The sequence below is a fragment of the Protopterus annectens genome, chromosome 2.part0 (assembly GCF_019279795.1).
Source record: "Protopterus annectens isolate FY-2018-M chromosome 2.part0, PAN1.0, whole genome shotgun sequence".
Lineage (NCBI taxonomy): Eukaryota > Metazoa > Chordata > Ceratodontiformes > Protopteridae > Protopterus > Protopterus annectens.
This window is the reverse complement of record NC_056728.1, coordinates 1,326,766,972-1,326,791,283: the sequence shown is the minus strand read 5'-3', so window position 1 is coordinate 1,326,791,283 and position 24,312 is coordinate 1,326,766,972. Positions and strand designations below refer to the sequence as shown.

Below are 24,312 nucleotides of genomic sequence, written 5' to 3'. Positions count from 1 at the left end.
TTGCCTAGACCCTGACCACAACGTTGCTAGCTGTCGGTTTTGTGCTAGATTTAACCAATGCACTATTAAGCGTCGGTTCGATTTTGCATTTCAGTACTTTGGCTGAAGGTTTATTTATATAATATGTCGGAACAGCCGACAACCGGAGTTTACAAAAAAACGCAAGGAAAAGGATAGGCATCCGAGGTCCAAAACCGACGAGGTCTCCGTTAGGCCAGTCACCGGTTCTCAGTGAGGCGTTTTCGCAGCCCCTGGCGCCCGCTACCTCAGACCCACAGGCCGCTTCCAACTCCCACGTGGAGCCAACTAGGCCTCTGGATACTCAAGGTATTGGACACTTGGAAATCATTCCCCCAGATGGGTCCGGAGCCGCTGAGCAGGCATCGGCTTCTGAGGGTGTCTTCAGACCTACACAGTTATATGTTAAACCATCTTCAGGTTCAAAGACAAAGACTAAAGCAGCTCTAAAGACAAAGAAACAAGTACAGCATTCTCCTACTCAGACTTCCATGCCTAAAAAACAGATGCTTAAAATGGCCGAAGACCTAATTACTTTGATCAGGTGTTCCCATACCCTCCTGATAAGAGGCCTAGGCAAGAGACAGAATATGATTCTTCTGATCAGGTTTCTATTTCCTCTGATTCCTCTTCTGAACAGGATTATTCTATTCCTCCCTATGAGGATTCTGATGCTGAAGAATCCATTCCTTCAGCCTCTCCTCCTGAGGATTATTCTTTTGGGGAAACACTCCATACCATGAGGGAGCATTTCCACTGGGAGAGCCAAGATTACTCAGAATCTAAGAAAAGGCTCAGAGACTTTCTGCTATTACCTCAGCACAGACCCCTTGCTATTCCACCTGTGCTAGACATTGTAGATGTATTTTCAGAGTCTGGCCTGTCCCCTGACTCTTTACCTCCTGCACCTGCTAAGCCTGACAGATACTACAGGGTCCCAGATTCTCATAAATTCCTATATAAAAACCCCGCTGCTGACCCAGAAACTATATCTCAGGGTCCTAAAGGGGTCAAAGCTTCCACTACAAAAAACCCTGTCCCCTCTAATAGGGATTCTAGGGCACTGGACAGATGGGGGAAAAAAGTTTACACTTCTGCTACCTTGGCTGTAAGGGCTTTAAATTGTCAGTTTCATATGCTTAAATATCAGCAATACTTAATGTCACTGCTTAAACAGAAAATGTTGACAAATTCTGAATGTGGGAAAGCATACTTTGCAATGTGGTTATGATTCACTGGAGGCCTCTTGCAGGGCCGCTGTTACAGGTTCTGTAATTAGAAGGCATGCTTGGTTAAAGGAACAGAATATACCTGATCCTGTTAAAGCAAAATTATTAGATGCTCCATTACAACATGATACTTTGTTTGGTGCTAAAGCAGAAGAGGTGTTGAAGAAAATGTAGGATAAAGCGAAATCCATGCAGGCAGTTAAGGATTTTTTACAGGTACAGCCACCCAGATTTAGCAGGAACTGGCCTTCCAAAAATTGGTCCTTTCCAGTGTCAGACAGGCCACAAAGAGGCAGATACAGACATCCCAGAGGCAGATCTCAGCCCCAAGGCTCATACAGGCCTAAACAATGGGGTGCTCCTACTTCCAAATGCGGAAAAGACAAATCACAACCTTACAGGAAACAGTCCCAATGACTTTCCTCTGCCAGATCCAAGCACTTTTCTTTTGGCAGCCCCCTTAGGGGGAAAACTAGCACTTTTTACACCAAATTGGTAAATGATTACCCAAGACAAACGAGTCTTGAACATAGTGTCCCAGGGCTACAGGTTCCATTTTCACACCCTACCAAGGGCAAAAGGTATGCCAGACCTGCCACACAATCAATGGGCAGAGGCACAAAAACAAATTACAGCCCTCATGGACATGAGGGCCATTCAACAAGTACCACAACAAGAGCAGAGGCAAGGATTTTACTCAAGATCTTTCTTGGTGCCCAGAAAGGACAAAACCTGGAGACCAATACTGGACCTGTCTGTACTAAACACGTTTCTGGAGGTTCCAAAATTCAAGATGTTGACTCTACAGCAGCTACTGCCCATGCTGGGCAAGAAGGCATGGCTCGTAACTTTGGACCTAAAAGAGGTATACCTGCATGTCCCAATCAGACAATCTTGCAGAAGATACCTCAGATTCATAGCTGGCTCAATGCATTACCAATTCTCTGCACTGCCCTTTGGCTTATCTACTGCACCCAGGGTCTTCACAAAATGACTGGCACCAGTAATTGCATTTTGCAGACAAAGAGGAATTCAAATATATCCCTACTTGGACGACTGCCTTATTCAAGCAGAGAACAAAGACATTCTTCTAAAGCATCTGGCGTTTGTAAAAAGATTACTAATTTGCCTAGGGTACACAGTAAACGAAAAGAAATCAAAACTAGTACCCTTTCAAGAGATAATATTCCTGGGTGCAAGCTTAAATACAACTACCCAGATGGCTTATCTCACGCCAGACAAACAAAGGCAACTGACTTCTTACTTCAAAAAGTTGGCAACAAAGACCCAGTTATTTGCAAGGAAAATCCTGCAGGCCTTGGGCTTCATGGTATCCTGCATTCTACTAATTCCATATGCCAGACTGCATATGAGGAAACTTCAATGGTATCTAAAAAGTGTTTGGACTCAGCATTGCCAAAGCCTGGAGACAGTAATTACCCTTATTCCCTGCCTGCAACAGGAGTTTCGATGGTGGGCACAGTCCTGTCACCGCAACAAGGGTCTGCCATTTACTTTACCCACAGCCAGACAGACACTGACAACGGATGCATCAGATTATGCCTGGGGGGCCCATATGGCAGGAAAATGTATTCAGGGCACATGGCCTGCAAGCCAGATGCATCTTCATATCAATCAAAAAGAGATGCTAGCTGTTCAGAATGCCCTGACAGCTCTCAAGGATCTACTTCATCCAGGACAGCTACTGATAAAGACGGACAATACTACGGTCATGTGGTACATAAACAAGCAGGGAGGCACAGATTCCTACCCCCTCTGCAAACAAGCAATGACCTTGTGGGACACAGCATTGACTTATCAAGTTCACCTGCAAGCACAATTCCTGCCAGGAAAAACAAATACTCTGGCAGATGAACTAAGCAGAAACCTCATGGATCCCCACGAGTGGAAACTGGATCCACAAGTCTTCAGCATGATAACAAGGAAATGGGGATGCCCAGACATAGATCTATTTGCCTCCCCTCACAACTGCCAATTACAGAGATTTTGCACAAGAATTTATCACAAGCAAGCATGGAAAGTGGACGCCCTATCCTTCAGCTGGAAAAACCTAACAGTATATGCCTTTCCTCCACTGCTTCTCCTTCCCAAGGTACTCCTAAAGGTCAAACAAGAGAAGCCAAAAATGATACTGATTGCAGCAGACTGGCCACGCCAGCACTGGTACCCAATCCTAAAGAGCTTGTCTCAAGGTCCAGCATGGATATTGCCTCAAACTTCCCACTTGCTGACCCAACAAAACAATCAGATCCTGCACAGTCAACTCAGGACCTTAAATCTGGCAGCATAGCCATTCAGAATACTCCTCTTTCAAAAGCTGTTATGGATGTTATCTTGGAGGACAGGAGGCCCAGTACCAGAATATCTTATGCAGAAAAATGGAAGAGATTCTGTGCTTGGAATCAGGAACAAGGCATTGACACGTATGTACCAAATATTCCTCAGATTTTACAATACCTAACTGAGATGCTGGACAAAGGCCTTTCTTTTTCATCAATTAAGATTCATGCCTCTGCCATTTCAGCCCATTACAATACGGAACCACCTATCTTTTCTCATCCTTTAATAAGGCAGTACCTCAGAGGGGCCAAAAACATCAGGCCTCCAAGGAGAGCACCAATTCCGGCATGGGACCTCAATTATGTCTTGGAAAAACTCACACTGCCTCCCTTTGAGCCAGCCTCAACAGCTGATATAAAGTTCTTACCCTGAAAAACAGCTCTGCTCCTAGCAATAACCTCTGCAAGATGAGTCTCGGAGTTACAAGCACTCATGGCTGTGGAACCTTTTATCATTTTTCATCCAGACAGGGTTTCTCTGAGGACAAACCCAACATTTATGCCTAAGGTGGTGTCCAGTGTGGCCCTCAACCAAACCATTCACTTGCCTACCTTTTTATCCAAACACACAGAACAAGGGTGAGAAAATTCTGTATTCTTTGGACATACACAGGCAGCTATGCTTCTACTTGGACAGAACTAAAGCTTTCAGAAAGACTGAGCTACTTTAGTGTCATATGCTGCAGGATCATAAGGAAAGGCTATCTCAAAACAGACTATTTCTAAATGGATAGGTCATTGCATCCGTTTCTGCTATTCTCAGCATGGCAAATCAGTGCCTAAGGGCATTAGGCCTCATTCTACTAGAGCAGCAGCCACTTCAGCAGCCTTCCTCAGAGGAGTACCAACCAAAGACATTTTAGAGGCTGCAACTTGGAGTTCAGTGCACACTTTTACAAAGCACTACCACTTACCTCTTTACTCTAAATCCAGAGCAGGCTTTGCCACTGCAGTGCTGCAGGGCCTCTTTGCCTCTCCTAATCCTATTTAGCTCAGCCACTCTTCCTCAGCTTTGGGATTCAACCCAAGAGTAATGACTGCAACAGTGAAACACAATGAACATAGTACAGTTGTGTACCTATCATAAATGTAGATGTTCGAGTGTATTCACTGTTGCAGTCCAGGTTACCCTCCCTCCGTCCCCCTTTCTTTTGCTGGGGTTTATCTGTACTTCTCTATTCTATACAACCTATGTGGTGTATTTGCTTGTAGATGAAGGAAATGTTTCTTTACTGCATGTATGTTTGCATAATATATTTAGCCTACCCTTTTGAGGGTACCTGACATCTGGGGCAAGAAAAACTGAAGAAAATGGCATTGGCTGCATCTTTTATACCCCTGGTGCACTGACGTCAGGGAAGAGGTGACAGCAACCGACACCGGACCAGGACTTTGGAATTCAGGCTGACTGCAGGTAGCCTGCCAGCAGGATAACCCAAGAGTAATGACTGCAACAGTGAATACACTCGAACATCTACATTTATGGTAGGTACACAAATGTACTTTTCCCCTAGTACCTAGGGTTCTTCTGAAGTTCCAGAAGGACTGTCCAAAACTGTGGTGGTGACCTTTTACCCTCCTTTTCACTCTGACCAAGGACAGTTACTGCACGTTTCCCCACAGATTGGATTTGCTCACACAAGACAGGTTATTTAGTACGCCCTAAACTGAAAACCCTTCAACCCACTGTCTGGATGATAGAATTTTGATACTCTTTAAGTACCTTTTTCCTAAGAACATACGAGTACTAAAAGAGACAAAAATAATGCTTCTACAAAAATCATATATGTGCAAGTAGGAAAGATTTTCTAGTTGATGCCAGTCCAGAACCAGGACCTTCTTCAGACATGGATGCCTCTGGTCTTGATTATTGACTCAGCCTTCCTGTTTGGAGGATAAGGTTTTAATTAGCATTACTGCCTTTCCTCTTTATGTGCTTCATATCATCTGAAGCAAATATCTAGTATTTGAAATTCATGCATGCAGAAATGAAAAAGATTATTTTTGGGCAAAAAGGGAAGGAACTCCACCTATTTGCCTACTAGTACCAAAGCCACTAGATTTCTTCAGTCATATGATTTCAGCTTTCTTGATTCTTTGTGTTGCATGTCTCTGCTGTTGCTTTTTGCATGCCATCCTTCACAGAAGTTGTAGCTTGCCCTTCTATTAACAGTATCCTAAAATGTGTCCTTTTCTTTAAACCTTCAAGAAGACCAGTGTCTTTTTCTTGAGATTAACGTTTGTTAAAAATGTTGTTTGCCTCTTTTTAGCTAGCAACTTTCAGCAGTTCTGAAATGCCTTTCATAGGAGTATTTTCTTAGTAGTGGTTATTTCTGGCGGGAGAATTTCAGAACTTCACAGATTGAAGTGGTGAAGTCCTTACAGCAGTGTGGCAATTGGCTCAGAGGGTAAGGCTGAGAGCTGTAATTCCTACAGTACAGAGTTTGATTCCCTCAACCTTCATTTGCTACTGTATGACCTTGTGTAAGTCACTTAACCAAACATTGCTCCTATGCACCTAGTGTGCCTACTTGGTTAACAAATAGGTGTTATTATTATTATTATGAGAAGTATTCCTTAGAGTGATTCTTTTTATGCTGAAGTAGCATTTCCAGTCTTTAGTTGTTCCCTCAAGAAATATTTCTCCCAAAATATGAACGTAATCAGCACCTTCCACATACCTTAGATGCTCACAGAAATTTGAGATGCTACACTGATTCACTCTGTCAAAAGTTCAACTTTTTATTTTTAATTTAAAGGCAAACAGAGTCTGCCTGTTAGTAATCAGACTGTATCAAAGTGGCTTGTCTATTGCATTACCTTCTGTTGTAACAATGAAACATTGCAAGGCCATTAAAGCAGTCACAGCAACACCTACATCCTGTTTTAAAAAATATTTCAGCACAAGTTATTTTAGAAGCTAAAAGAGACATATTCTAGAGGTAGGATGGACTTTTTTTTTGAGTATGCTACAGAGACTTTTTTTAATGTCCATCAGCCTGGATTTTCTGCTCAGAATTGTACTCGTCTTGAGTTAATTCTTCATGGAAGCTCGCACTGAAGTACATCTTTAATAATAGATTTGGCTATTCTTTATAGAGTTGTTACTTTTGAATTATTGTTTGAAGATCACAGTGCTTTGCTCACGATTTTGTCATAATGTGCCTACCACAAGGGTACTACCGTGGTGAGATTTCTTGCTAAGAAGAACTGAGCTAGGCTCATTCCAGTGCTACTTACATAGGTGTTGCACACCAACCGAGGTCATTATTACTTTGTATGTAAAAGCAGCAGTTATCTTTTCAAGGACAGCACAGCTGTGGAAAAAAAGTGGATCCAATGTGACAAGACTGGTAGGTAAACACAGATATTATGATTACTGGTACAGTGACTGCTCACTCAAAGATCTGCTTTTATGCTTTGTGTACTGACATATCTGTACTTATTTGAACTCACTTGAGTCTGGATTTTGACAACAGAAGTTCATTTTAGATAAAATGATAAAAGATTTGTAAAATGACACAGTGCATGTTATGGATTTATGTATGCAGGCTGCTCTTTACTGCAAAATGTTGTATAATTTTTTTGCATTGATTGTTTTTCTTTTCAGGGTCTACCATTAACATCTGAAATAAAAGATTTAGACAGCTTGATGAGGCTGTCAGGCCGACTTGAATGTGAGAGCCCCAATCGCCATTTATATGATTTTGTTGGAAACATTCGACTAGATGCACATAGGTGAGCATACATCTGATATTTCATTTCTTTGTACTGTGAATTACAGCCACATGCACTGTTTTATCTCTCTGTCAATGTGTGTTTTAAAGTAAATTATACATAGAACATGGATACAGTATCTCAAGAATGGCAGCAAAATAACATTACTTTATTCATTCATATTTTGATTGTTAAAAATCTTGCTGTGAACACTGTTAAGTAATTAACTTAGTAATGTCTCCAAAACCAAGCAAAATAGGTACCACAGATGAAGGAAAATAGTCGGCTCAATGATAGAATTCCAAAGCGGGTTTAATAGTTAATTCAAACACATAAACGCAGTTCGACACACAGTGTTTTTGTCTAAGTTACTAAGACTTCATCAGATGCAAACAGTAAATGAATGAATAAACCATCTAAGTATATAATCCATTAGCTTAATTATTCAAGTAATCCACCAATGAAAATACAGTCCATTGTCTCAATAAGGCATGTCATTGATCTGTGGTCATTGTTAAGATAAATTAGATAAATAGTGATCACTGATGAAGTAGCCTAAGCTAATTGGATTATATCCTGTCAAGCTTCAGGGCACCTTCCACACTCCCTCCCTCAAGCTTTGGAAGCTGGCCAGCTGTTGTATCCTTGGCAGGATATAACCCAATTAGCTTAGGATACTTCATCCGTGATCACTAATTATCTAATTTATCTTAACAGTGACCACAGATGAGTGACATGCCTTATTGAGACAAAGGACTGTTTTTTCATTGGTGGATTACTTGAATAATTAAGCTAATGGATTATATAATGAGATGGTTCATTCTACTGTTTGCATCTGATAGTCTTAGCAACTTAGATGAAAACGCTGTGTGTGGAATTGCGTTTGTGTTTGAATTAACTATTAAATCAGCTTTGGAATTCTTTCATTGAGCCGACTATTTTCCTTCATCTGTGGTACTTATTTTGCTTGGTTTTGGAGTCGCTGGTGTCTAAGTACCTGTTCCAGTGTTATTTTTGGAAACTTATTAATGTGCATATTACGTTTGACTAATAATGTGAATTGTTTCCTATAGACTTGCAACACTTAATGTTTAAACATGTGTATACTACATTATAGGATCACAGACGTACCAGAGGGTGTCATCATTCACATTTTTTATTCTGCCTTTAGTTAGGCCTCAGACTAAAGCTGACCTTTGCTTTGCTTAGTCTTCTTTTATGGAGCCTTTGCATGTTCCTAGTACATTTATTTATTTATTTTGTAGTACTCAGTTCACCCTGTTTAGTTGTGGAGGATCTACAGTCTGTCCCAGCAAACTGCAGGCAGCAGCAGAGAAATGGTTTTGAACAGGGCTCCACACTATCACAGGTTGTACATGCATATTTGAATGTACACTTCGCACATGTATGGAGTTCAGTTGTTTCTCACTTGTCCTGCCAGTGTGTCTTTGGAGTATTGGTAGAAGCCAGAAACCCCAGTGAAAGTCCCCATAGACACAGGGAGCACATATAAAGACTCTACACGAAAGGCAACCCTAGTAGGGAACTGAAGTAGATAATCTAGCACTGTGAGGTAGCATTGCTCACCGTACCACTCTTGTACATTTAGATACTTTTTTTTTCTTGCAATATTCCTTTGGGATGTCCATTACTCTCACTGCTAAGCAGTTATGCTTCACATTACTCCAAACTTTCATTCTCCATTTATATCCCTAGTTCAAATCTGCCTTCTTTTCTGAAATATGCTACTTTTTCATTATAATTCCGTTTTAGATTGCTTCTCTTATATTCCACCGTTTTGCTTCTCTTCTTGAAATACAGGTTGCAGTTTCTTTTTCATTTATTTTATAAAGTAACACACTTATGTCCATGTAGATATGTTTTGTCATCATGCCACTTAGATTTGCACCTTTTAGAACACGATGCAGCACTCATGCTGAGGTGATACAACATTGTATAATGGTCTGGCCACCTGCAGTCTTCTGCTGACAGTTCCACTGTTTTGTTCCCAAACACTTCAGTAGCTCTTCCAAGTACCTTTTTATATTTTTAATGACCATTAAATGCTCCATTGTAAAAATTCCATTCCCCAGTCCCATTTGTTGACTTGACAGCTTCTCCTTATGCCCAGCATGATCCAACTGTGTACATCTCTGTCTGCTTTTTTTTTTCATTTAATCTTATGGACATAATTTGGTCTTTTTACATTAAACTTGACTGTAGTACCTTTGAGCAGTTATCCTTCTTGTTCAGGATGATTTCTTCTCACATCGCCTGTGTGCATTTTGCATGTTTTTATGCAAAGAATGCGCTCTTTTTTTCCAGTCCCTCTGGAAGGTATTGTAGAATAATAATACTGAATGGGCCTAGCATGTGGCTGTTTGGTATCGTGTTAGTGTTGTGTCTTTTTGGATACTGAGTTGTATTCCTTTTACTTGCGTTAGCTTGTCACTGACTCAAGTTTTAACCTTGTCATCTACTACATATCCAAACTCCAACCTGGAAAGTTTGTTTATTAGCCCTTTGTAAGCAATGCTGTCAAAACAGTAAAATGCAAGTGAGTCATGCCTACTGGCATTCTCATCAGACTCACTGGGCTCTTAGTAGAGAAAATGTGCTTGTTGGCAAGATCTTCAATGAAATCCTGCTGTCTTGGACTATATCAGTTAATGGAGTTAAGATATGTTGCAGTTCTTTTCCTGAGTCACACTTCCTTTGCTGCTACCACAGTTAGGGAGATTAGCCTGTAATCACCCATATCCTTTTCGCTCACACTATTGTGGAAAGGAACACATTCAGACTTATGTAATTTGCTGCATTTATACTAAAGATTTGTGAGATTAAGTAGCAAGATGTTCTTTCTGTATCAGTTTTTCACTGCCTTTAGAATTATGATATTTATGTTCCATCCTGCCCTGTTGTCTTAATTATTTTCCAAAGAGTTTAGGACACTGTCTACTCTGACTAGTCAAGCATCTGCATTGCTTTGTCTAGTACTGTGTTTGCCAAGTTGTAATCTCTTTTATCCTTCTGTAGTATTTTTTTTATTTTTTTTTTATTTTATATTTGTTGACTGGGATAGTCCAACTGGTTACATGTCCATTTTCAGCGGAGATCCGGGGAGAAAAGCTCCAAAGGTAGTTACAAAAGCAAACATAACATAATACAAATTGCACACAGTTTACAGACTCTGTTGAGACATACAAGTTATACAATCTCACAAACTTATGATATAGCTTAACAAATTAAAACACAAATAAGTTGCAGGTGAGATAGTATTGGTACACAAATATAACTAAAGATTTAGTCAGGCTTGGTGCAAGGACATAACTAATGAGAATTGAAATACTGCTTGAGACTTTTCTTGAATTGAGATAGGGTAGTTTCTAGAGTAATATCAGCAGGCAGTGAGTTCCAAGTTTTGCCAACAGAGTTGGCGAACAGAGAGTCACTGGCTGAGTTGTTGGATTTGACAGTTTGTACTACCAGTCTATTAGATGAGCGAAGTGGTCTGAGGCCGCAGTAGGGGTAGATAATGTTTTTAAGTGAAGGTGTATTTTCAGGTTGGTTAAGTACTTTATGAGCCACTATATGTTGGTTTTACTGAATTAGCCTGGGCAGTTCTAGCCAACCAAGATTATTTAGGTTTTTACAGTGATGTGTTCTGTAGGGGAAGCCAGTGGCAAATCTAGCTATGTCATTGTAGCAGCTAGAGAGTTTAAGATCAGTTTTGTTTAAGTTGGTAAGTAAAGGGGAGGCATAGAAAAGGGTAGAGAGTAGATGGGGAGCAGGCCATGGCAGTTCTAGCAGGTGGGGTTAGGAATGGTTTAATCCTATATAGTGAGCCAAGTTTTTTATTAATGGTTTTGATAGTTTTATTGGCATGCACATCAAATTTAAGATTGTTATCTACGATAACACCTAGGAGTTTCGTGTAGACATCTGGGGAGGTTATGGTGCCATTATTAGACTTAATGGAGAGGGATAATACTGAGGACCTTTGAGTGGGGGAGAAAAGTAGTAGCTTTGTTTTGTTGGGGTTTAAAATCAAGAACTAAATAGTTGGAAGCAAGACGCTCTCCACAAGATACTAGGATGATTTCCTTTTATTAACTGATGAACTTGAAGTGCGTTCAGTATCATGCACTTTTCGACAAGTAAATACTCAACTTCTTCAGAATACAAAACAGTGGAGCCTTCTAAAAGGCTACCTTTATACATCGATCAATTAAAACTAATTAAGACCTTTAATGAACCTATTAATCTAATTGTACGCAAACATTTTATGCTGCAGCCATTAAAAACCGTGTGTTAAAACCAGACAACGATCAGCAAACCAGTTTTCAACTAAGTTAAAAGTATTCTGAGTTAATGCCTGCAAATCTGGCTGGGAGGTGGCACAGCAAATCAAAGTGGTGTCGTCTGCGTATTGAATGCAGTTTGCTTTTGGGATGACAGTATGGAGGTCATTAATGAAAATGAAAAACAAAAGAGGTCCCAGAATAGACCCCTGGGGGACACCTAGGGTATTTGGTAGGAGGTTGGATAGTTTATACTGCCATAGTATGGTTTGTTATCTATCACACATAAGATTGGAACCATTGGAGAGAATGATTGCCTAAAAAATTGTTTTCTGGGTGTGGATGAGTAGTTGGTAGTTAACCATATTGAAAATCTTTGAGAGATCCAAAAAAAGGGCTGAGGATAATTTGTTATTGTTTCTGTTATAGTTTATAGCATTGGAGAAGGTGAGGAGGACTGTGGTGGTACTGTGATGTGGCGTGAGGCCATGCTGAGATTTAGCCAGTAGGTTGTTCTGGATTAGATAGTGCAGAAGCGGTTTATGGGTGCACTTTTCCATACTTTTAGCCAGTGGTGACAAAATAGCTGTGGGTCTAAAATTAGACAGTTCAGTAGAGATACCACCTTTATGGAGTGATATGACATGACATATTTTCCAGATAGAGGGGACTGTAGCTTCTGATATGGTACGATTGATTAGAATGGATATGGGGTAAGCTATGGTATCTGCAGCTTTTTGCAGATACTCAGCAGGGAGAAGATCAGCAGATAGGGTTGTAGGTTTTAACTTTTTGATTAGGGTGTGAATAAATGATGTAGAGACTGTTTGGAAGCTAAAGGAGTGCTGGGTACTGGGAATGGCATCCTGAAGATGTTCTTCGTTCCACATTGCTGCAGTCCTTACTATTGGGTAGTCCGCTGTCCAGTCGGCCCGAATACCAGAGTATATGGCTGACGTCGGTCAGGGCGCATTAGACTGACGTCAGTACGTCAGGGTACTAATGCGCATGACCGACGTCATATCCTCAGTCTTTTTTGCCGCATGGTCCGATGCAGAAGCAGTTTTGCGAGTGCAGGTTGGCGTTCTGAAATATTTCCGAAGCCGGAGTTTCAGACCGAATCAGAGTTGGCTAAGTACCCCGTTGGGAACATTTTGGTTTTTCTTGCCTCAGTATTTAACAGGATGTCAGAAAAAGTGAATAACTGTATTTCTTGTGGGAAACAGATACCTCATAGGGATTACCATACCTTGTGTATAGCTTGTTTATGGCCTGAGCACGACGTTGTTGGATGCCGCTCTTGTGCTAGGTTTAACAAACGCACTATTAAGAGACGGTTGGACTGTGCCAGGTTAGTGTTTGGGAAGCGTTGCAATTATAAAATGCCGTCGGATGCTCCGACGCCCGCTTCGTCCAAGAAGCGCAAGGACAAAACAGCGAAGCCTAGGGTTGATGAACCGGCAGTCCCGGACGTCGGTTCTTTAGAAACTCAGTGGAGCCAGAGGTTTTGCCAGGAGTTTCTTTGGAGTCTCAGGCAGAGACTTTACTGTTACAGGATGTGCCTTCTCAGGAGGTAGGCCAGGCTGAGGGGCTTCTCAGGTAACTGTTCTTCCCTCTCTTCCCAAGGTAGTTAGAGCCTCTCCTTCTGTTGCCAAAACTTCTTTGAGAGGTAGGCCAAGTTCAGCTTCAGTGGGGGCTTCTCCTAGCATTTCAGGTTCTGTGCCTAAGAAACATATGCTTAAAATGGCAGAAGATTTGATTACTATGATTAGAGGTTCTATGCCCCCTCCTGATAAGAGGCCTAGGGTGGAACCGGAGTTTGATAGTTTTGAACAGTGTTCAGAGGCTTCTGAGTCTTCTGCGGAAGATTTGCAGGAGTATCCTCCTTATTCTGATTCTGATGTGGATGATTCCACTCCTACAGCTTCTCCTCCTGAGGATTTCTCATTTTCAGAGACTCTGCATTCCATGAGGGAGCACATTAAATGGGAAGGCCAGGATTACTCTGATTCCAGGAAAAGGCTTAGGGAATTCTTGTTTTTGCCCCAGCATAGGCCCTTAGCTATACCTCCTGTGTTGAATGTGGTGGAAGATGTTTTAGCAGAGGCTTCCCTGAACCCTGATTCTTTGCCTCCTGCTCCTGTTAAACCTGATAGGTACTATAGGGTGCCTGAAGCTCATAAGTATCTATTTCAGAGTCCTAGGGCAGACCCGGAAACTGTTTCAATGGGACCTAAAGGTGTTAAGGCCTCTGTGGTTAAAACCCTGTTCCCACTGATAAAGAGGCAAGGGCTTTGGATAGATGGGGAAAGAAAGTGTATACTTCTTCCACTTTAGCCATGAGGCGTTGAATTGTCAGTTTCATATGCTTAAATATCAAAATTATCTCCTTTCACAACTGAAATCTAAGGTGGATGCTTTGGCGGAAGGTATTGAGTGTAAAGAGTTGCTGGATTTAGTTCATGTGTCTGAACAAGTGGGTAAGCATTCTTTGCAATGTGGTTTTGATGCTGTACAGGCCTCCTCGAGGGTGGCTGCCACTAGTTCTGTTCTTCGCAGGCATGCCTGGTTGAGGGATCAGAATTTAGCTGAGCATGTTAAGACAAGGATTTTGGATGCTCCTTTACAGTCTGATGTGTTGTTTGGTTCGCCTGTGGAAGCAGTTTTAAAGAAAATGGAGGACAAAGCTAAGTCTATGCAAACTGTTAAAGATTTTTTGCAGGTGCAGCCAGCGAAGTTTAGTAGAAATTGGCCTACTAAGGGATGGACATATCCTGCTTATGATTCCCAGTCTAGGGGTAGGTCTAGAGGTGGTAGGGGCAGAGCTCAAGGTTCTTTTAGGCCTAGAACAGGAGTTCACCTGCTCAGACTTCTGGTGAGGGCAGGGGTCAGTCCTTTCGTAAACAGACCCAATGACCTGCCTTTTCAGCTGCCAGTAGATTCTCGTCTGGCAGCTCCTTTGGGAGGAAGACTGTCTCTTTTCAAGGAAAATTGGGATTTAATTACTCAAGACAGATGGGTGTTGGATATCATTCACCACGGTTACAGGTTTTATTTCCATACATTGCCCCTTTCAAAGGCATGCCAGACGTTCCTCCTCCACAAAGGAAAGAGGCTCACAAGCAAATTTCTCAGTTACTCCAAATAGGGGCCATTCAGCCAGTCCCTGTATCAGAAAGGGGCCTAGGATTTTATTCTCGCCTGTTCCTAGTACCAAAGAAGGGGAACACGTGGAGACCAATTTTGGATTTATCTATCCTCAACACTTATCTGGACATTCCCAAGTTCAAGATGTTGACGTTACAACAGCTTTTACCTCTGCTGGGCAAAGATCACTGGATGGTAACTTTAGATCTCAAGGAAGCTTACCTTCATGTGCCTATAAGACTGAGTTGCAGGAAGTATCTGCGTTTTTGAGCTGGAAGTTCTCATTATCAGTTCTCTGCATTGCCCTTTGGCTTATCTACTGCGCCCAGAGTATTCACAAAGGTCCTGGCTCCAGTGATAGCTTACTTCAGGCTAAAAGGAATTCAAATCTATCCTTACTTGGACGACTGCCTGATTCTGGCTCAAGAAAAGGACGACCTTCTACAGCATCTGGAATATGTTATAGCAGTGCTAAGATGCCTAGGGTATTCTGTGAACGAAATAAAGTCCAGTCTAGTACCCTCTCAAGACATGTGCTTTCTGGGTGTGAGACTGAATACAGCAGCCCAGATGGCCTTTTTAACCCCGGACAAACAAAAGAGTCTATCACTTTACTTCCATCAACTATCTCATCAGTCCGTGCTGACTGCAAGGACAGTCCTTCAAGCATTAGGGTTCATGGCATCTTGTATTCTGGTGCTTCCCAATGCCAAACTGCATATGAGGAAGCTACAATGGTATCTCAAAATGTATGGACACAGCACTGCCAGGATTTGGACACTGTCATTCAAATAATACCTTGCCTTCAAAAAGAATTTTTGTGGTGGGCTCAGGAATGTCACCTAAACAAGGGACTCTCTGTGACCCGGCCAGAGGCGAGTCAGATTTTAACGACAGATGCCTCGGACATTGCTTGGGAAGCTCATCTGAATGGAAAGTGGATACAAGACAAGTGGCCTGCCAGACTACAGCATCTACATATCAACATGAAGGAGATGTTAGCAGTCCAGTTTGCATTAATGGCTTTCAAGGAGTTACTTCTTCCAGGGCAGGTGTTGATTCTAACAGACAACACAACTGTCATGTGGTACATCAACAAGCAAGGGGCAACACCTTCTTATCCTCTATGCAGGCAAGCAATGATTTTATGGGAGACTGCGCTAAGCTTGCAACTAACTCTTCAGGCAAGGTTTCTGCGAGCACAGAACTCCTTAGCAGATGTGTTAAGCAGACAAATCATGGATCCCCACAGTGGAAACTGGATCTTCATGTATTTCAGAAATTGACAGTGTCATGGGGAACTCCAGACATAGATCTGTTCGCTTCTCCACTAAACCACCAGCTGCCAAAGTTTTGCACAAAGGGTTTCATCACACAGCTTGGAAAGTGGATGCTCTGTCTTTCAGTTGGAAAAACCTTCATGTGTATGCCTTTCCACCTCTGCCTCTTCTTCCAAAGGTGCTATTAAAAGTCAGACAAGACAAGCCAAGGATGATTTTGATAGCTCCAGATTGGCCTCGGCAACACTGGTACCCACTACTAAGGAGTCTGGTAAGGAAGCCTCCATGGCCTTTACCTTTGATTCCTCATCTGTTATCTCAGAAGGACGGTCATCTGCTCAATGTCAAGCTTCACTCTCTTCATCTAACAGCCTGGCATATTCTGTGTTGAAACACAGCAGGTCTCAACTTCCTCAACAAGTTTTAAATGTGATTATGGAAGCTAGAAGACCTAGTACAAGGAAAGTGTAATGAAAAATGGAAGAGATTTTTATTTTGGAGTACAGCAAAGAATTTGGAGATTTCTGAGCCTAATTTGACTGTGGCTCTTCAATATCTTACTGAGTTATTGGACAAAGGTTTGTCCTTCTCTTCCATTAAGATTCATGCTGCAGCAATTTCAGCTCACTATGATTGTGACCCACCATTGTTTTCGCATCCTTTGTTCAAGCAGTTTCTTAGAGGGGCAAAGAATATAAGACCCCCGTAGAGCTCCTACTCCTGCTTGGGATCTCAATTTTGTGTTGGAAAAACTTACTCTACAACCTTTTGAGCCTGCTACTGCTGAATTGAAATACTTGTCATGGAAGACTGCTTTTCTGTTGGCTATTACTTCTGCAAGAAGGGTGTCTGAGTTGCAGGCCCTTATGGCAGTAGAGCCCTTTTGATTTTCCATAAGGATAGGGTATCATTACGTACTAATCCTTCCTTTATGCCTAAGGTGGTTTCTAGTGTGGCTTTAAACCAAACTATTCATTTGCCTACTTTTTATGCAGACCCCCAAAATAAAGGGGAAAAGATTTTGCACACTTTAGATGTACACAGGCAATTGCGTTATTATTTAAGCAGGACTAAGGATTTTAGGCAGTCTCAGCAGTTGTTTGTTTCTTTTGCTTTGAGTTCGCAGGGCAAGCCTGTGTCAAAACAAACTATTTCTAGGTGGATTGGGTTTTGCATTGCATTTTGTTATTCCCATCATGGCAAGGAGATTCCAGCTGGGATTAGGCCTCATTCCACTAGGGCTACTGCCACTTCTACAGCATTTCTAAGGGGGGTGGCAACTAAGGATATTTTGGAGGCAGCTACTTGGAGTTCAGTGCATACTTTCTCTAAGCATTATCACCTTCCTATCTACTCTAAGTCTAGGGCTGGTTTTGCCACAGCTGTTTTGCAAGGCATGTTGTCAGCTCCTACTTCTTTATGATTTGCCAGCCTCCCTTACCTCTGCTTTGGGATTCTACCCAATAGTAAGGACTGCAGCAATGTGGAACGAAGAACATAGTACAGTTTTGTACCTACCATAAATGTAGATGTTCGAGGATCCACATTGCTGCAGTCCAACCCTCCCTCCTTCCCTCTGTGTTTAGGGGTGGTTGTGTAGGTGAGGTTATATGCTGATATTTTTGTATATATTTTTGTATATATTGTACATATTTTTGGTGCAGGTATTTTGGGCCTTGTCTTTTTAGGGTCTTCTGACATCTGGGGCAAGAAAAGACTGAGGATATGACGTCGGTCATGCGCATTAGTACCCTGACGTACTGACGTCAGTCTAATGCGCCCTGACCGACGCCAATATACTCTGGTATTCGGGCCGACTGGACAGCGGACTACCCAATAGTAAGGACTGCAGCAATGTGGATCCTCGAACATCTACATTTATGGTAGGTACAAAACTGTACTTTAGAGGAGCTCAGAGGTAGCTGGCTAGCTAGGGCCTGCATAGTCTCAATGAAGAAACTATCGAAGGTATTAGCGGCATCCTCTGGTAGTGTATCAGCAGAGGCTGAGGGAGTTGGTGTGGTGGTTTGTCCTGGGTGCAGTAGTTTATACCTGCCCAAAACTTTTGAGGGTTATTTTGATTTCTCTGCTGGAGATGGAAGTAGAAGTTTTGTTTTATCTAGTAAAATTGATCTTTTTGTCTCATTCCTTAATTGCCGATATTTCATTTGATCTAGAGGGGCTTTAGTGGTATACCATATAGCCCATGCCTTGTTTCTGAGTGTGATTTTGGATTTGGTATCTTTAGAGAGCCGTGGTGCAGTTTTTGCTTTAGTCCTAATGGAGCAAGCAGGAGCATGAGAATCAAGGATGGTAAGGAATTTATTGTTAAAGTAACAACGACTTAATCCAGGGGCAAGTGTTTAGGGCAGGCCAATTACATGATTTGAGTTCATCCTGAAACCTGGAAGAATTAAAGCTCGTATTATTTCTTACTGTTCTGTAGGTGGGCTGGTGGGAGTTATAGGTTTTGTGTTTAAATATAAAGGTAAGAAAGTGATCACTGAGGTCATCAGGGAGGGTCACTGATGTATACATTTGGGGGTGACTCTTGATTAGTTTCCAGTCTAGTATACTTTCTTTGTGATTAGGTTTGCCTATCCTGGTAGAGGTGGATATGACCTGTGTAAACCTATATAGGTTTACATGGGTTGTAGGAGATTGAGAGGAGCAGGTGTTCCAGTCTATGTTTAAATCTCCAAGTACTATGGTTTCTTGGGGATAGGTACTAGCTAACCCGTGGAGGATATCTTCTAGGGTTTTGGCATTATTCCCTGGTGGAATGTACATGTAGACAATAATTATCCATTTGTTTTTATTAATCTGAAATTTGGTGGAAAACATTTCTGCATTATTGACCTGGGGTGGTTGTATGGGCTCTATAGTAACATTTAGTGTAGATTTGAAGAGTACAGCTACCCCGCCTCCCTTCGTAGTAGCGCGGTCAAGTCTAAGTATATTATACCCAGGTGGTAAAACTTCATTATCTGAAGTTGATGGCTTTAACCAGGTTTCAGTTAGACATAGTATATCAGGGGAATGGACTGCTAAGAGGGCATGCAAGTTATGTACTTTATTGTTTATGCTTCTAATATTTAGATGACAGACCAGGAGGGAGTAGGGGGACCTATTTATAGATAGTGTTTGGTAGGGTTATTAGCATAAGAGGTTGAGTTATCAAGAGTGGATGAGCCAGGGTTTGGGTGAATGTCTCCATCCATTGTGAGGTTATAGTGTAATTTTATAATAAGCTTCAGGAATTTTTTTATTAGTTTTTGATAATGTTTGGATTTTGAGCTGATGTATCTAGTTAATAGGCTGATGGTTTATTGTGGTTAAAGAGTTGGATATATGACTAATTATTGGGTGACCTGCCATATTTGATGCAACTGGGGTGGTGGTTTGACATTTTGGGTAATGAAATCCTAGGTAAGACTGATTTTCATAAGTGGAGAGGAGATATGGAATTAACATAAGGGATAGCAGAGAAAGTAGTGACATTGTTTTGGATGGTGACATAGTGAGAGGCAGAGTTAATATCTTTATGATATTGTCACCAGGATATGGAGGATGGATAGGAAATGGAGGAGGGAGGTGAGAAGCCGGGTTTAAAATGAGGAATACAATACTGAGTGGATCAGATAGGAGGGGTGTGATTTATGGCTATAAATTTAGCAGCACTGGGGGCAATTGGGAACTAGGGGCAGGGAGAGGTGCAGAGCAAGCCCAAGCACAGCGGGGCTTTACCAGACACAAGGATCTTAAAGCCTGCAAATATAAGGTAAGTACACTAGGGATTTATAGTAAGGCTCTTTATGTTTTGTTTTACTGCTTAAAGTGTTCCTTTAGCAATTTTAGGGATTGGTAACAATTTTTTTCTTTTTATGCTTACAATTTAATGCATAATACCACTCATTTTTATTAATATAGGGGAAACACTTGTTTATAGCCACCAGTATTCCTTAGAGATAGCTACTTTGAATTAGCCAATGTATTAGAGTTTTAGGGAGTTGGGTTCAGTATTTAAGGCTACCTAATAGTGCTGTAGACCCAGGTCAGCATAAACTGTGGTACAAACAGAGAGAATGTAGAGATAGTCAACTTAGCAGGTCTGTTTTGTCGAGGGACAGTTCAAAGCAGGTTTCCAGCTTAAGTTTCCACAGTGTAACGTCCTTCTAATGTTACAAGCAGGGGATAGTACCTTAGCAGTTCTGTTTTGTCGAGGGACAGTTCAAAGCAGGTTTCCAGCTTAAGTTTCCACAGGGTAACGTCCTTCTAATGTTACAAGCCTTTCAGGACAGCTGTTAGAAGTAGCATATAAGCATAGCATTTGTTCTTACTTATGGATTTTGTTCTGTTATGTTGGGGTCCTACAGTCCTACCATCGTTTTTCTCTTATTCTGCAGTTTTCAAAAATGATGTCATTGTTTATTGCTGTGACTGTTTTTCTGGTTACTGATACATGCTTAGATCAGTGAATTGATTTTCCTCAGTGTCACCATCAGAGCTTGCTAGTGTCCCCCTCAAAAAACAAATTTAGCCAGTGGGAATATTCATTTTCTGCTTGTCCATGCTGATTCTGAAGTGCTGCACCTCCAGTAGTCAGCAGTGAGCTATTATGGAATGATTTTGCTTTGGAGATGGCTTGTCCTCAACAGTAAAAATCTTGTTATGCAGAGGGAGTTCCATTCATTTAACAACATTGTCATTTTTGGACTTTTTGTTTAATTTACAAATGTAAGAGAAGTAAGCAGCAGCATGTTGTGGCAGCATGCATGCATATGTTCTACAAAGCATTATTGAGTCATTTTGGCTGCTTTATTTGTCTTTTATTTTAACTGTGATCCACAAGTGCAGAGAAAGAGTGCAAAAAAAACAGTACATGTAACTGGCTTGGCATTAGATCATTGTTATGTTTTAAATTAGCAATATATTTTTAATGAAGGGCATTAAATGTATATCATATTGATCACTGCTGCAGTAGCCTTGGCTATATAGGTTGTATTCTGCTAAGGATAACCAGCTTCCAAAGCTCAAGGGCACATTTTCATGTTCCCAAACCTGAAGAAGAAGAGTGGTTTGGGTGCCAAGCCCTCCAGAGCTTTCCTGCTGTTGAAAAGCGCTTCTCATTCGGGCTTTTTAAGACCAATGATTAGCTAATGCTGTCCACTGCTGGGCAGAGGGCTGGAAAAAACTTCCACATTTTAATTTTATGACAGAAAGTGAACTTTTTTCTGTGAAATTAATCATTTTAAGCTGGTAGAATTATTTTTTAGGCTGTCATATGATTTATAATAAGCTTTATGTATAGGATCATAGGCGGTCACTAGGCTATTGCTCCTAGGGACTTTACAAGCCTTGCCTTGTTATACCCTTTTTCCTTTATAGACCAAGATGTATAGTCTATGTTTGCAATGCGAATCTGAGATCAGCACTGGTTGCAAATCTAAGATCAATACCAGCTGCCCCTGTCAAAGGGGGACATAGTGAAACCCCCAGGGTAAATTTACGGTTTCCCATCCAGTTGACCAAGTTATGCTTAAATAGGGTCACTGAGGACCTCTGCTTTATGTGAATTGGGAGTTTGTTCCAGAGGAGTGGCAGCCTAGGGGGGAAACATATCTGTCTCTCCATCATGTCCTGTTAATGTCACAGGTTAGGTTAAGGTCCCTAGAGCAAGTGACTCTTATCCCATTTGATTTGCAGATGTGCATTTGTTTTAAGGCAGGGTTTGAGAGGGCTCTGTAGGCCAGACACAAGTCTCCTCTAAGCAGTCTATACAATACAGATTACATTAACAGGGTCTTCAGTTTGTCCATGTAGGTCATATGTTGTAGGCCCTCAATTTTCTTTGTGAGAAACCTCTAAGGTCTCTCCAGCTGTTGCAGGTGTCTAGTAAGGTACATACAGAAGGGAGCATTGTACTGTATTATTACTCTGTTGAGGGACGAATACAGGGGGAGTTATAACCTCCTTAGTTTTGGATGCTATGCTCTTTTTTATGAGATGTGCAACGTAGAGGGCCTTCCTTACTACTGTGAACACATGGTGATCAAAGTTAAGGTTTTATCAACCTGCATGTCCAAATCCCTCACCACTGGGTTTGAACTTAGGGGATATTATTAATATTGCAATTTGCAGGGACTTCTCCTGTGCCAAAGGGGATGATGATGCATTTTTTGTGGTGAGTTTAAGTCTCTGGCTCTGGTACCAATCATTTGTCTGTGTGAGCCCATTTTGTAGAATGTTGACATTGTTGGGAGATTCTGTGATTGCATTCAGTTTGCAGTCATCAGCGAACTTGGTAAGCCACAGGCTTTGTATTTTTGCCTGGACTTCTGAGAAATAGATTCCAAACAGTAGGGACCCATCACAGAACCTTGTGGAACACCACTGGTAACAGGTTTGCTGGTAGAGGTGGAATCTCCAGCTTTGATTTATGCGTTCTGTCGGTGAGACAGTTGGCTACCTATCTAATGACATGTATGGATTTCATTCCCAGCTGGGTGAGTTTCTCAGTGATGCGTGAGTGGGGGATTGTGTCAAAGGCCTTGGCCAGTTGGAGATTGGCAGTATATACTGTTTTGCCTTCATCTAGGGCTTTGGTTATACTCTCGCAGAAGTCTGCCAGGTTTAACAGGCATGGTCTGCCCTTAATGAAATCAGACTGAGCTGGGTGGAGTTTGATGGTCTCCTGTATCCTTGTTGATGAGGTCCATGATGATTCTCTCCATGGCCGTACAGATAAGGCTGGTTAGGCTTATGAGTCTATAGTTCCCAGGGTCAGTTGAGGTTCCCCCCTTTGTGCAAGAGGATTATGGTTGCTATTTTCCACTCTGCTGAGACAAGACCAATACCTAGACTGTGGTTGAAGAGGGTGCCCAGTGGTTCCATTAAATCTTATTTAAAACCATTTAGTAAGCAACCTGGGATGTTATCCAGTCCCAAAAAGGCTGTGTTTTTGGCCTTGGAGAGTGAGGTTTTGACCTGCTCTTTGGAGATACTGGGTAGAGGACTGGTGACAGGTATGCTTTGGGGTATGATTGGTGGGGACAAGGGGAGTGAAGTTTTCACCAAACCTGTCTGCTAGCAGGTTGGCAATGTCCTCAGGTTCACTATTAATTCCGAGAATTTTTTCATCCTTTTTGCTCTTGGGGGGGGGGTTCAGGTATGATTGTTATTTCGAATGAGACTGATTTATGATCAGACATTACCAGGGAAGAGAACACACAGGGAGTAATGCAGAGACCACTGTGTTGGTGAGTACTATGTCCCCTCGTGGGGATGCAGACTATCTGTTTCAAAGCATTTTGTACTAACAAAGTCCAGGAACATTGGGGTGAGCATATATGTGTTCATATATTGCTCCCAACTGATGGAAGGAAAGTTGAAATCACCCATGACCAAGGTGTTTCGCTGTGTAGTGAGTGACTCAAGTAGATCCAGGTACGCAGAGTGATTCTCATGGTTCAGGGTAGGGGAATTATGCCTAACAATGATATGGAAGGGGAGTTTACCCTCAGTTAGTTGGACTTGGAGTAGCTCTAGGGAGTCATACTGTTTGACCAGTCTTGAGGTGTATTTGTCTTTAATGAAGATGGATATACCTCCGCCTTTGGTTCTTTCATGCTCATTTTGAGGTCTGAACATGTGGAAGGCATTGTGTAGCCTTGCATTGCCAGGGTGCTCTCTGTGGCTTTGAGTTATGTCTCTGTGACTGCGTAGATATCAGCATCTTCCAAGGTAAGGAGTGCTTCCAGTGAGTGCATTTTCCCATTTAGACTCCTAGCATTAAGCAGTATAACTTTGAGTTTGTCTCTAGTGGATTTTTTTACGTTGTGAATTTATGACATTGCCTAAAAAAAGCACTATGGGGGAGGCAAGTACCTTTGCCAGTAACCAAGAGGTGACAGGTGAAGACTGACTGTGGCAAAGCAGTGTAGTCTGTCGACCATATCTCCCCAGGCTGACAGATATAGATTGACACCAAAACCTAAGCTAGTTGTTGAAGTCGGTCCTTTTTTTTTTTGTTATATATTGAGGCATTATCCTGGGTGAAGGTAGACTGCTGCTTAGGGCTGGGGACATACCTACCTGGGACACAATGTAAGAGCTCAGACTTGTGTCTCTTCATGTTGTCCATTGAGGTATATCTCAAGTCGTTCATGTCAGCATGGACTATGACAGAGTCTTAACGGTACTTGTTGTTTAGAGACTTGAATGCGTACATGATCTGATGGATTCTGGCACTTGACAGGAA

General features: G+C 41.7%; 1 protein-coding gene across 3 annotated transcripts in view; it reads left to right on the top strand.

Moving 5' to 3' along the window:
• Positions 1–24,312, top strand: part of ATP8A1 (ATPase phospholipid transporting 8A1) — a 3,191,789-nt gene that overhangs the window by 964,605 nt on the left and 2,202,872 nt on the right. For all 3 annotated transcript variants that reach the window (XM_044061519.1, XM_044061518.1, XM_044061517.1), the window contains exon 9: positions 7,218–7,345. In XM_044061519.1, coding sequence (XP_043917454.1) covers positions 7,218–7,345 — 128 coding nt within the window. The remainder of the gene's footprint in view (positions 1–7,217; positions 7,346–24,312) is intronic.